We start from the raw sequence: 14742 nt of genomic DNA, 5'->3' as shown, positions 1-14742 counted from the left end.
GTTGATGTAGTGGCCTTTGAAACTAATCCTATAGAGATGTCTTTCATCGTATACTGATAGAAGCCTTCCATCTACTGAGTTCTACAAGCAGTTTGGCATAGTGGAAACAGACAGTATTTGAACTTTGATTTAGACTCTGGTTTTGATATTTACTAGCCATGTGAAGTTGGCAAAAGTACTCAGTTTTTCTGAACCTCTATTTCCTGATCAGTAAGATAGAGCAACTATTTAACTTTATAGGACTAATATGAGGTTTAAGTGAGAAACTGCATAATATGTCAAAGATATACTAAATCGTCAATAAATGGTGTTAAAAAAAAAAAAAGGAAGACGAGATGCTGCAGCAGCTGCTGCTGCTTTCCCTTCACGGGATCGATTGTGTAGGATGGGGGCGTGGGAAACGGTGCCAAGGGGGCCAAGACAGGGTGCTGAAGGCAGAGCGTAGAGGGTACCTTTCTACTTCTGGGGGACTGGTGTCCCGATCACAAATTCTGGTTCAAGATCAGGAGAAGCTTCTTCCTGCAGCCAGCTACTGACTTCTTCCTTGAATTTCTCTAAAAAGAAATGCTTTGTTCATATTGTCTTGCTTCTTCCAGTACATCTTCCATATTCTCCTAGAATATGGCTTTTAAAATGCATGTTGTTAGTTGCTGCCTTCTACTCTTTCAATACAGATAAATCCTAATGAGTTTATAAGGCTTTTCGTGATCTGGTCTTCATCTACCTCCCTAGCCTCATTTATTTTTTTTAAACTTTTTATATATTTGTTTTGTAATTATATTTTATTTATTATGTTATTACATTTGTCTCAATTTTTTTCCCCTTTGCCCACTTTCGCCTGGAACCCTCCTTCCCTCTAGCAGTTGCCTCCTTAGTTCATGTCCGTGGGTTGTGCATATAAAAGTCCATTGGTTTTTCTATTTCCTATATTATTCTTAACATTCCCATGTCTATTTTGTACCTACCAATTAGGCTTCTTATTCCCTGTACCTTTTCCCCATTCTCCTTCCCCCTCCCAGCTGATAACCCTCCAAATAATCTCCAGATCTATGATTCTGTTCCTGTTCTGGTTGTCTGCTTAGTTTGTTTTTTTAGATTCAGTTGTTGATAGTTGTGAATTTGTTGCCATTTTAATGTTCATAGTTTTGATCTTGTTCTTTTTCTTAAATAAGTCCCTTTAACATTTCCTGTCATAATGGCTTGGTGATGATGGACTCCTTTAGGTTTACCTTGTCTGGGAAGCACTTTAACTTCCTTTCCCTTCTAAATGATAGCTTTGCTGGATAGAGTAATCTAGGTTTCAGGTCCTTGCTTTTCAGCACTTTGAATGCTTCTTGCCAACCCCTTCTTGCCTGTAAGGTTTCCTTTGAGAAATCAGCTGATAGTCTTGTGGGAACTACTCTGTAGGTAACTCTGCTTTACTCTTGCTTTTAAGATTCCCTCTCTATTTTTAACCTTTGGCATTTTAATTATGATGTGCCTTGGTGTGGTCCTCTTTGGGTCTAGCTTGTTTGGGACTCTCTGTGCCTCCTGGGCTTGTGTGTCTATTTCCTTTGCCAAATTAGGGAAGTTTTCTCTCATTTTTTCAAATAAGTTTTCAATTTCTTGCTCTTCTTCTTCTGGCATCCCTATGATTCAGGTGTTGTTGGTACATTTAAAGTTGTCCCAGAGTTTCCTAAGGCTATCCTTGTTTTTTTGAATTCTTTTTTCCCCCCTACTGTTTTGATTGACTGCTTTTTCCTTCCTTATGTTCCAAATCGTTGATTTGATTCTCAGCTTCATCCTCTCCACTATTGGTTCCCTGTAGATTTTTCTTTATTTCACTTAGCGTAACTTTCATTTCTTCCCTTATGTTTTTGCCCTACTCATGAGTCCTTTGAGCACCCCGGTCACCAGTGTTTTGAACTCTGCATCTGATAGGTTGGTTATCTCTGTTTTGTTTAGTTGTTTTTCTGGGGTTTTGTTCTGTTCTTTCATTTGGGCCATAGTTCTATGTCTCCTCAACTTGGCAGCCTCCCTGTGTTTGTTTCTGTGTATTGGGTAGAGCTGCTTTGACTCCCCGTCTTAGTAGTGTGGCCTATTGTAGAAAAAGCACCTGTTAATTGTGTGGGGTAGAGCCTTAGGTAATTGCCAGGGTGGGACAACCCTCTCCACTGCTTTGTGGCTCTGTGTGGTGGGAGGGCTCAGAGGAGGACACTGCTGCTCCTTGGCTCTAGATGTTTGCCTGGGACTTGTCCTGTCTCTAGTCACTTCATCCACTTCCCATTTGTGACTGGCACACTTCCAGCTGTTGCCTGGTGGTGAATCCCAGAGTGGGTGGATTCTCTAAGCCTGTGCGGGCCCTTTAAACAGACTCTCCTGAAAATCTGGCAGTTTCTTCCTCCGCACCAACCATCACTGGTTTTTACAACCAAAAGTTATGGGGACTTACCATTCCAGTACTGGAACCCTGGGCTGTGCAGTCTGGCCTGGGGCTGGGATTGCTCACTCCCAAGTTATTCCTCTGGATTTTTATCCACCACACATGAGGGTGGGACCACCCACTCCTCCGCTGCCCGCACTGTGGCTGCTCAATGCCACTGCCCCTCTCCACCCGTCTCTGCAACTCTGCCCCTCCTACCTGTCTGAATGAATGTGGCTTCTTTAAATCCTCGGTTGCCGGACTTCCATACAACCCGATTTTCTGACAGTTCTGATTGTTACTTGTTCTGAAATATAGTTGTAATCCTCTCTGTGGCTGCCCGAGGAGGCGAAGCAGGTCTGCCTATGCGTCCATCTTGACCGGAAGTCCCTAGCCTCATTTTTCACTGTGCCCCGTGCAGTGGACATTTTTCATTTTTTTGTTTGTCTGGTGTCTGAACTCTCATGTTTGTGAAAGTCCACAGGGTATTGATGGGGAACAGGACCTGTTTTACATCTCAGATTTTGAAAAGTTCAGATACTCATTGTCCTTGTTCCCTGGCAGCTAGGGTGAAGGAATGTGACCCAGGCTCAGCCATGGGACATTGAATCTGCAGCTGGGTCAGTGGCAACAGTGATGGCCTCATGGTGGAGACATCATCACATTGGCAGTGGTGTCTCCACCATGCTGTGACCAGGAATGTTATTTACCACAGTTCTGACTGCCTCACCTAGTTTGGTAACAGCTTAGCTTTGGGACCTAGATTTTCCAGTGCTTGTGCTGGATCTTTGTGGCTACTCATCGCTTTTTCAATTAATTCCCTTTCTATTTAAAGGAACCCAAACTAGTGTCTGTTATTTGATTTTACAAAGAGCCTCAATTCATACCACCCTCTAGCACCAGGGGCTTAATTCACATGAGACTTCCTGCAGTTCTTCCAAACTGACCATGTTTGTCTCCACCTCTGGGCTTTCTTATATTCTGTTCTACCTGGGACACTCTTTACTCCCTTCGTGGATTATTTAACTCCTGATGGTCCTCCAGGACTCAACTCTGCTGTCATGTCACTCTTTCTGCAAATCTTCCCCCAATTCTTAAGCCTGGGTTAGCTCCTCAGTGTTTTCGTAAAATGCTCTTCTTCGAACTACTTTAATACTTATGACACTATACGGTAATTGTCTTGACATTCCTTGGAGACATGGGCTAGTATTATATTAAGTATCTTTGCATTGTTCCTGGCAGATAATTACCATCTAAATTTTATCTGTTGAATTAGTGAAAAACTATTGAGTTATATACTTCGTTATATTAAAATTTACCTATTTGCACCTCTGCTTTCTTAATTAACTGAATGGTGTAAAAGGAGAAAACCAAGTTCTTCCTCTTTATGTCCTTAATTTGTAGCAAAGTACTTGCTTGGCTCATTGTAGGTGCTGTGGGAATGTTGAATGCATGATTGAACGACTGCATGCCAGGGTTGTCTTTTAGAATTTTAAACAGTTTTTCCCAAAAGAAAATACCTTCCTTGACTATATAGGTAATGATGAGGTAATTGACATTCTCAACTCCTCTGTACCAGTATTGGTGGTCTATTTAGAAGGTAATGTGTACACATTAAAAAAAATAACTATTTGATAAGTGAGTTTTTTATGTGCTAGGTGAATGATTGGACAGATGGTGCTTCAGAGTCAAGCTATAAATATAGCATTCTCTCTCTCTTTTTTTTTAAATCCTCACCCAAGGATATGTTTATTGATTTTAGGGGTGGGGGGAGAGGGGGAGAGAGAGTGTGCAAAACATTGATCAGTTGCTTCCCGTATGTGTCCCAAACAGGGATGAACCTGCAACCTAGGTGTGTCCCCTGATCAGGGATCAAACCTGCATCCTTTTGGTGTATAGGCCAGTGCTCCAACCAGCTGAGCCACTGGTTGGGGCTAAAGATAGCATTCTTAATTGAGCCTTTGAAAGTGTGATATATAAGCATATACATAGAAAATGGTTATTGACTAATTGGATTGGTTAAAATGGAAGCCTATAGTAGGCTTTGTGTTTCTCTTTTACTTGGGTGTAATTATAGTACTTATTTTGGATTGGCTCATTTTAATTTTTCCTCATTCTTTTTTAGGTCCAAGACAACTTTGACAAGATTGAATTCAATAGAATGTGTTGGACCCTCTGTGTCAAAAAAAACCTCACAAAGAGTCCCCTGCTCATTACAGAAGAGGATTCATTTAAAGTATGGGTTATTTTCAACTTTTTATCTGAGGACAAGTATCCCTTAATTATTGTGCCAGAAGAGGTAAGGTATGGCTCTGGGCCATCTTTGCATTTAATAGATCTAGCATGGAAGTATTTGTGTTAAGTCAGTGTAGATATGGGAGGAGATCTCTTTTTGGATCAGAGGCAAAAATGGCCTGAATCCAAAAAAGTCCAAAACCTGGTGATTTGGGGTCATGTAATATCCCTGGAGATTTGCAGACAGGGTGGGACTCTTCCTCTACAAATTGCTATAATTATACATGACTCCGTCGTAATGTCCAAAGAGTATCTCTTCAGTACAACTCACAACGTAATTTTCTGTCTGCTTGCATATTGGAAAAACCGTAAGAACTGGCTGAATGATGCTGTGGGAAACACATAGGATCCAGAATGTTTTCAAGGCAGTTATATGTAAGGAAATACTGTTTTTGTTTCTAAGTCCAGCATGGTGACTTTAACTGTACTTTGCAAAGTAAATAAAAAAGGACATTTGCTTGTATTGTTTGGGTTATTTTTCCTAAGCTTCTAAAGGGAAACGAAGAGAGAAATAAAGTTTTGTGCTGTCTTACTGCCCTAAAAAATTATACCTGTAATACATGTTTATCACAGTAGTAAATTTAGAAAAACCTCATAATATGAAAAATTAAAATGAGCTGTAGTCCTCTTGTTAAACATGAGTCATCTGTAATCCCTTAACCTTGCTCAAATTATTTAACCTCTTAGATTTTAATTTCCTTATTTATAAAATCAGGGCTTACAATAATGTTAACTCTTAAGAGGTATGAGATTCTGCATTTAAAGAACTTAGCTCAGTGCCCAGCATGTGAGATACGAGGCCTGTCCGGAAAAAAATCCATCCATTGTTAATATAAGGAGAACGGTTTGTGTGACATCAGTGTAACCTGGCAGCCAAGGAGAGCGGACTGGAATGCACATGTGTGAACAATGACGACTTCACTGCATCTGTCAGTGGGGGTGGTAGATGCCCTTGAGTGAGAATGTGTACTCTGTGGCCATCACAACCCAAATGACTGAGCAAGTACAGTAACGAATCTACATCAAATTTTGCTTTAAGCTTGAACATTCCTCTGCAGAGACTATTCGGATGATTCAGAAGGCCACAGCTGTGGGCAGCTGGTGATTGGCAGCTTCATCACAACAACGAGCCTGCTCATGCATCATGTCTGGTGCAGAGTTTTTTGGTGAAACATCAAATCACACATGTGACTCAGCCCTGCTACAGCCCAGATTTGGCGCCCTGTGACTTCTGGCTTTTCCCAAAACTAAAATCATTTTTGAAAAGGAGCAATTTCAGACCGTAGATGAGATTCAGGACAATACGATGGGGCAGCTGATGACAATTGGGAGAAGTGTGTGAGGTCCCAAAGAGGCCTCATTGTCATATGTATAATGTTTCTTGTATCTTCTTTGATACGTGTCTCTATTTTTTATAGTACATAGCTGGATACCTTCTGGACAGACCGTGTATACTCAGTAAATGTGTTAACTCCTATGATTGCTATTATTGAGTACATTTTTGCATACAAATCTATATATTTCTTGAATATAGATTTCCAGCAGTGGAATTCTGTGTCCTAAGAAACACATCTGATTTCTGTGATCTTTTTTCATGTTAGGAAAATCTTTTTAAAGCTTCACACTATAATATTTATTTAAAACCAGCAAGCATTTATCGACTACCAACAGTAAGCAAGGCACCAATTGCAGAGTGAATGCAGAGGAGTGCAAAGTGAAAGAGATTAGTTCCTCCCTCAAGGAATTGACAGTCTGCTGAAGGAAAAAGCAATAAGTCAAGTGTAATTCAAAGCAAAATGTATGGTGTGTTATAAGAAAAATGCAAATGCCATGCAGATACTGAGAAGGGAAAGATTATTCCAGTTTGGGGGGAGTGAGGGAACCAGGAGGCTTTCCAAGAGAGGCAGTGTGTTATAGATGTTAAAAGCAGCTTCTTAAAGGGCCAGGCAGTATGTATTTGAGGTTTTGTGGACTTTTTGGGCTATACTGTCTCTGTCTCAGGTACATGAAAGCAGCCCTAGACACTATATTGCTGTGCTTCAATAAAATGGATGTTGAAATTTGAATATTCTATAATTTTCATGGGTCATGAAATAATAGTTTTTTCATTTTTTAAAAATGTCCAGCCACTTAGAAATGTAAAAACTATTCTTAGATCATGGGTGTATAAAAACATGTTGTCAGCCAAATCTGGTCACTGGGCTAGATTTGACTCATGGGCCATAATTTTCCAGTCCCTGATTAAGAGCAGGGTTATGGAGCCAGATTTCCTGGATTTGAATTCTGGCTCTATCACCACTTACTGGATGCATGGCCTGGGGCAATTTTCCAAGCTTGTTTTCATTGCATTTTGCTCACCTGTAAAATAGGGCTAATGCTAGTATTTACTTCCTGTTGTACTTGTGAAGATCAAATGAGAAGAATGCCTTGCTCTTAGTGCTTATTAAGTGGTAGCTATTTGTGGGGAAGTGGTAACTATTATGTTTGTGGGGAAAGCAGTACTTGTGCTGGGTCTTAAAAGATGGGAAGAGTTTTAACTAATATAGAGTTCTGGATGGAAGAAAGAGCGGGCAAGGTTATAAGGGGCAGGAAAGCAAAGGGCCTGTTCTGAGATGAGTGAAGGATGCTTACTTGGACACACTGGGACTGGCTTATTTAAGGCAAAAAGGAATTTTTAAAAAGGATGTTGGATAGTTCACAGAATCACCATTATGGCCTAAACACCAGGTGTGGAGGCTGTGCAGCCTGGAGCAATACTGGTCGCTCCAGTGAAGAACCACAAGGAGAATGCTACTGTCACCAGAGGGTGGGTGTTGCACTTGTCCCAGGGAACACCTCTGGCCCTGCACACTGGGCGCTGCCCAGGAACGCAGATCTTTCTGCCGCTGCTCCTTCTACCAACGACAGTTCTCTACGGTATCCACTTTCCAATTCACAATTGGGCCGATGCATCTAATTGGTGTGGCTTAGGTCAGGTGCCATAAGCTAGCTGCTGAGGAGGCTTGGAAAAGATACATTTGCATTTTTATATGCTAGGCTGGGAGGTAGGGAATTCCCCAGGCAAAAGAGGAGGTTAGATGCTGGGCAATCAAAAAGAGTGACACCTATCCTTTCTAAGTGAAATGGTGACTGTGAAGAAGGCTGTTGGTAGATGAAGCTGGAGAGAATTTTGACTTTATCCTATAGGCAGTGAGGAGCTGTGAGCCACTGGTGATTTTGAGCAAGAAAGTGACAGGTGAGTAGGTGAAATATGGAGAGATGGGAGATGGGAAGTTAAGAGAAGGTAAGTGGCATTGAGGACTTAAGATACAGTCGTGTCAGCAAGAATAGAAAAGAGGGCCAGATAGAAGGGACGTGGAGATCAAGCTCCTAGTACCTTGCTGTTTGGAAATATAGACAAGTTTCAGGCCTTGGCAATTGGGAGGCAACACGGTGTAGTTGTTTAGAGCATGGTCTTTGAACTCAGACTGCCTGGTTTAAATCCTAACTGTACCACTTTTTATGTGACCTTAAACAAATTCCTTAATTTCTCTGTTTGGGTTTCCCCATCTTTAAAATGGGGATAACTACTTTCTTCATTGGACTCTTGTGAGGATTAAAATCGCTGATGTATATGAAGCATTGAAATAATGTCCAGTCCCAGTGAAAGTGCTCACTGGAGGGTGTGTGTGCGTGTGCGTGTGCGTGTGCATGGCAAGATGACGACCGCATTGGGGGTCCGGTGTATGATGATGTGTTTGGTACATTTGGCATTTTAGGTGGAACATTCTTGTGGAGCTGTCCTGTATTCACCTGAAGTGCACATCTAGGGCTCGCAGGAGGCCAGGGCTGGACACAGAGATAGGGAAGCCATGGGAAATAGGTTAGAGCAGGTAGGAGGAAGCTGTCGTGGGAGAAGAGAGACTGGGGACAAAATCTTGGGACCATTTCTATAGCAGGGAGAGGAAGTAGATTAGGTAAAAGGAGCTGAGTTGAATGGTTGGTGAGGTAGGAGAACTGAGTGTTGAGTCATGGGTGCCAAAGAAAGAAAAAGTTCTAAGCACCAGAAAAGTTCTGGCATTCGCTGCTACAGAAAAATTAGAGAGCGGTGAGTGAGGAGTTGCCCTTGGATTTAGCGGTCAGGTGGTCGTTGGTGATCCCGGACAAGGCAGATTCACTGTACTGGTAGGAACAGTTTCTTAGTGCATAATATCCATAATGATGTAGTCATGCATGTATGTTAAAGGGAAAATAAAAAATAAAATACGCTGTGGTATTTTTGTCCACAAAAACTTATCTAGCTTAATACAGAGAAATATAGTAGAGGATAGAATATTTATAGGCATAGAAAAAAGATATACAAATGGTATTTTATGCTGCTTGGAAGAATTTTGCTAGTTAAATCTCCAGTATTGTCTTTTATGACATTGTGTAGCTACATTCAGTGTTCAAGTTGATTTGTGTTTCCCTTGGAACTGGAGGAAAAAGATGAATCTCTTACTTGTGATGTTTTGGTTCATTCTGTTACTGAAGTATTCATGGTGGACTTGAAAGTGAACTTGTCCTGATTTCAGAATTAGAAATTAGTGAGTAAGGAGACTTGGCCTAATTCCGGAGGCAGTACTTGATCGATGTGAAGGACTTGATATTGGCTTTAAATCATCACGGAGCCACGGGCTGTGAAGGGAGACAGTCAGTGTCAGCTTCCTGACCACTCTGCTTAAGAGACTCAAAAGGTTTCTTCTCCAGCTGGCTCGGAGAACTGGGACCCATATGAGCTCTGATGTATACCGTGACTCCATCCTTTCTGCACCCAGAGCCCAGCCAAAACTGCACAGAATGTTTCCCTTCATTTTTGTAGGCCAACAGGAATGTCTTGGTGCACTTTCCAAACAAAGTAATCTCATTGCAGAAGGGAACAGCCTCCCTTTGGCTTGATAGAATAGCCAGACAGCATACCTTGTCATGTTTTTGTTTGGATGTACTAGGTGTTTTGACATCCTTAACTCGTCAACATTTCTTATAGTTAAAAGTACAGTGGAGTTAGTTTTACAGATTACTTCTCTGTGGCCAGGAGTACTTTTATGGGGAAAGAAAGGATCATTGGAACAGATTTATGTGGAATGGCTTGTCTGGCTGCTGAACCAGCCTCCTGAGGTTTAAAACGTGGCCTTGTGTGTGCTGAGCTCTCAGCACATCTCCTGTTCTTGGACCAAGCACTGCACGCTCGTGGTCACATTTTATGGAAAGCACTGGAGTTATAGTATTTCTTAAGATGGCCATTCTCTCTTAGATTTTGCTTCCTTTCTAGATACTTTAATAACATTTAAAAACCTATATTTTGAACTAGTTTTAGACTTACAGATTTTAATAAAATTTAATGTGAACACAGATGTATTTAAAATATAAAATTTGAAATATAATCTCTTTGTCATGAATATATATATATGTTTAATTGTAATTGTATCAACAGTTTTTAGACTTTGTACATTTAAAGTAATTTTTTTAATGTTTCCAATAATCTACCTACCATAGGTCCAGAATGTTTTTAAGTAAGATTTTATTCTTCAGCTTTGAAAGGTACTATATAAGTAACAGTGGTAGTTAGATGAATAACATAAGTGGTATAAATAAGTTTGCTTTTGACTTAGTTCTCTATGATCCAGAAAGTAGTGTCAAGAATATCGAATAAATATAAATAAAATATATTATGAATAAAAATAAAATAAATATGAAGAAAATATAATACTGAATAAAAATTAAGTGACTTTACAATGCAAAAATCAAGAAGTGGTATGTCCCCATTTGAGATGGTTCTGTAATTTTTGTGAAAGAGTATTCCTGGAAATATGTGCCTGTAAAGTATAGTTTTTATACATTAATATTCATTTCCCACAGAACCAAGAACAAAACAGGATGTGTCTGTTGTGGGCTTATTTGGAAGAGTTGTCTTGAAATAGATATCAAACCTGAAATAGTTTTAAGAGACCCTCTGTGAAATAAAACCTGAATTGTTGTTAAGACATGAACGGCTCTTTAAATGGTGACAGGGAAAGAATTTTTAACAAAAATTTTGGAGTCAAAGGCATCAAAAATCACATGCAGCTGAAAAGTATTCCTTGTTATTTTTGGTGAAACTTGCTTGGAAAGAGGAAGTAAGCTGCTTCCTGAAACTGAATGAGCTCCTAGAATTGAGGCGAGCCACTTGAGACTAACACGGCAGCATGTGATTTACTATTTAGTATAGTTGAATAGTTGAGAATGTTGATGCTTGTCTCTCCTTGGCCCGATAAAATGATTAAAAGGTCCTTAAGTTTCTTGGTTATGATAAGTAAATGATGGCGTTGAAAGTCAGCAGGAAGTGAATCTGGATTAGTTGTCTGCCACAGTTACTGGCAATGCCGAGCAGATGCTGGGTGCTGATGACCAGCTCAGAAGGGCTTGGGAGGGCAGCTTCTGGTGGTTCAGGTGAACCTGGGAAACTGCCTTTAGAGTGGAGTTTGCTAGTAACAAGAACTCTCTGGGATACAAGCATTATAAAAGGCCATTTGTTATGTAATAAGAACTAAAGGATGCAGTGTGAGGGGCTTGGGTTCATTCACGAGGGGAGGGTGAGGACGAGCTGAGGCTGTCTTCTGGCTGGTACACATGCAATGATCAGTTGGAAACACCATCTTGCCATACCCACTTCTCATCATGCATGTGGTGGTGCTCATATGTTTACGTTGTACTTACTACTAAGACTTCTAGCTGTGCCTTTACTACATTCATTCCATGCTGTAATTAGGCAGCATGGGCCCTTTTTGCGCTGCCTTGGGGAGATTCAATTTCTGTACATGTTAATGCCTCTAAGTTATTTTACCTTGGACAATTATTTATTTTAATGTTCTTTTCTCCCTTGTCTTTCTTCAATCTCTCCTTGCCTTTATATTTTTTTCCTCTCTTCTCTTTTCTGTTTCATTTTCTTCTTCCTTCGTCCCTTTGTCTTCCTCTTAACCATTTCCGTTTATTGTCTTCCACAGACTATCCCTGTTATTTTATTTAAGAACCAAGAAAATAATAATATCTGATAAGCTTAACAGTAGATGATATATCTCCAGCAAGAGAATAAAAGACCTAAATGTATTCTTCTTCAACAAGTGAACATTTGCTGACCATCTACTATGTGCTAGATTTAGGGGATTAGATAATGTTTATACTAGAGGATTTTTACAATCTTATCAAATTAAATCGGTAGAACTTGTGATATTTTTTGACTTATGATATTTTATGAAAGTACATTTCTTTGCAAACATGTTTTTCCTATTTTTGTAATCTTTTCTGTTAAAATTTACTTCATAAACAACATTATATCCAAGTTAATGGAAGTGTAAAGAAGAGAAGGAAAAAAAAATTCACAATCCTGTCTGTAACAGACTTATTGTTTCTATGTTTTAGTCTTAATATTTTCCTGAATATTTACATAATCTTTATGGAGTGGAAATCATAGGTAAATGTAATTTTGCATTCTTCACTTTATGTTATTTCACTTATTAAATATAATTTTAAATGGTGGAATAATATTCCACTCAGTGCAGAAAGGAAGTAACATCGATGGAGTAACTGGTGTGCCAGTCATTGTGCAAAATGTCCTACATTTGTGTCATTTTTTCCCCGTAGTAGTCATATGTGATGAATGCTGTTATGCTCATTTCATTGATGAGGAAATGGTGGCTTAGTTTAATGTATTCCAGTTTAGCAAACATTAATTGACAAAACTGTCTTGGGCAGTTTTTCATTCTGTTTGACTGCAACCTATAGGAAGATAAACATATTTCATGACCTGGAACACATAGGTACATGCATACACAAAGCAGAACTTGTCACAAAACAGTATTTGTCTTTATTGGGGATAAACTCAAATATTTTTCACTTCATTAAAGAAAATGCTGATCACTACCCCCTAGGTTGATTTCGTATTGGGTCATAACCTACAGGTTGAAAAACACTGATCTAGGGAAGTAAGAACAGTAGGATTTTGTCACTGATTTGATACAAGGGAGTGGGGAACAAAGATTCTGCCATGGTGAATCGTATTGCTCCCAGCCAAAGTCAGTAATAGAAAGAGAAGCTATTAGGAAAACAGAGATGATTCATTCATTTTTGGACATGCTGAGTTTGAGAGCATTGTAAGATACCCAGGCTTTTCAGAAACTAACAGCTATCAATTTCTTATCCAGTGTTAATACCTAAATGTTTTGTTTAACTGCTACTATTCTAACAGTAGTATTCTCTACCCAAAGGTATGTGTTTCGGGTTTCAGTCAGCTCTTCCAGACCAAGCCAGGAGTTCACCATTGTTTATGACATTGTCAGTGTTCTAATGGGAGGAGGGAGCATGAATTTAAAATAATTGGCTTATATGAAAAATTTGTAAGTTGAGTAGTAACTTGTACATACTACTTTGAGATGCTTATTTAGGTGGGTGCTTGTATATCAGTTCAGTAAACTTAATATTCTGATATATTGAAATATTTACCCAGGAGAATAATCAGATCACATTAATTAGTTTGTGTATAGTAGTGTGTGTGTGCAGTTTGCTTTAGCTATGTATGTAAATACACTGTTAGAGGGTTATCAGTTTTTTATTCCTTTGCTTATTCTAGGTTAATATAAAACCAGTGGCATTTATCCATACCCTTCTCCCTGAGTGTATCATGATCTTTTAAACATCCACTGTTGGAACTGTAAAAGAATATTTCTTAAATTGACCTTATCAGTGTAAGTAACATAGATACATAACTAAGTTAAAAAGTTACTTCTTTTTACTAGGAAATAATACCTATAAAATTCTTTATATAGATTGAATACCTGCTTAAGAAACTGACAGAAGCTATGGGAGGAGGTTGGCAGCAAGAACAATTTGAACATTATAAAATCAACTTTGATGGCAGTAAAGATGGCCTTTCTGTGTGGGAGCTGATAGAGCTTATTGGAACTGGACAGTTCAGCAAAGGCATGGATCGGCAGACGGTGTCTATGGCGATTAATGAAGTCTTTAATGAGCTTATATTAGATGTATTGAAACAGGTAAGAGTTCTATAACACTGTATTTCGTCTTGCCTTCAGAATTGGACACGTTTGAAATAAAACATTTTCATCACAAATATGAGTATAAGTCCCTTACCCTTTTACACTGATTTAGAGCAGGAATAATATTTCTTATTTTTTCAGGCTTTCATTTTAAAGAATTGTTAGTGTATTTCTGAAGTACGGTGAAGCATTGGGAAGTTGCTATTTTGAAAGAATTGTTTAAATGATCACATTTCCAAACTATTTTTAAAATACTTTCATGTTATGTACATCCATACTTACTGATCTGAAAGATCCCCAAGGCATATTGTTCAGAGGAAAAAACAGGTTGTCGAACAGCAGATGTCTCGTAACCCCTTTCACGGAGTGTGACGTGCGTGTGTACAGAGCTGACAGGAAGGATGCTCACCAAAATCATAAAGTGACTGCCTCTGCATTGTGGAAATTCTATAAATGTTATTTTCTTCTTTATTCCGTTCTTACCATTGGACTTACTACTTCATATGATTCTATACCAGAATCTATGTAAATGATTATATACTATTATTTTACTTATTTTTTAAAAGCCTGTTGAAGTATTATTATTATTATTATTATTGATTTTAGAGAGACAGAAGGTATGGGGAGGAGGAGAGAGGTTTGTTTTCCCCTTACTGGTGCACTCACTGATTGTTTCTTGCATGTCCCTGACCAGGGATCCCTTGAACCCACAACCTTGGCATATCAGAATGATGCTCTAAACAGTGGAAGTACCCAGCCAGGGATATATATTATTTTTATAAAATCAGAAAAAATAACCTTATTTTTGGAGGAAAAACCCTTACGTAACAAAATTGTACTCATTAATAAAATGTTTGTTTATTTTATTAGATTATGATGTTAGATTGTATTTGCAAAGCAGCTGATATATATATGGGAAGCTTAATGCTTGTTAAATGGGATTTATATATTTATTAGTGGATGTTTCAAATTTTTTACATTATTATATTGAATAAT

General features: G+C 38.9%; 1 protein-coding gene across 1 annotated transcript in view; it reads left to right on the top strand.

Annotated features, from left to right (window-relative positions):
* The window catches only part of SWAP70 (switching B cell complex subunit SWAP70), a 68159-nt gene that overhangs the window by 31747 nt on the left and 21670 nt on the right, over positions 1–14742 (top strand). The window contains exons 3-4 of the mRNA XM_054582891.1: positions 4527–4700; positions 13516–13743. Coding sequence (XP_054438866.1) covers positions 4527–4700; positions 13516–13743 — 402 coding nt within the window. The remainder of the gene's footprint in view (positions 1–4526; positions 4701–13515; positions 13744–14742) is intronic.

The sequence above is a fragment of the Pteronotus mesoamericanus genome, unplaced genomic scaffold (genome assembly GCF_021234165.1).
Source record: "Pteronotus mesoamericanus isolate MK-2021 breed Mesoamerican mustached bat unplaced genomic scaffold, CSHL_Meso_final contig_1189, whole genome shotgun sequence".
NCBI lineage: Eukaryota > Metazoa > Chordata > Mammalia > Chiroptera > Mormoopidae > Pteronotus > Pteronotus mesoamericanus.
The sequence above is the reverse complement of the archived record's forward strand: the minus strand, read 5'-3'. Positions and strand labels throughout refer to the sequence as shown.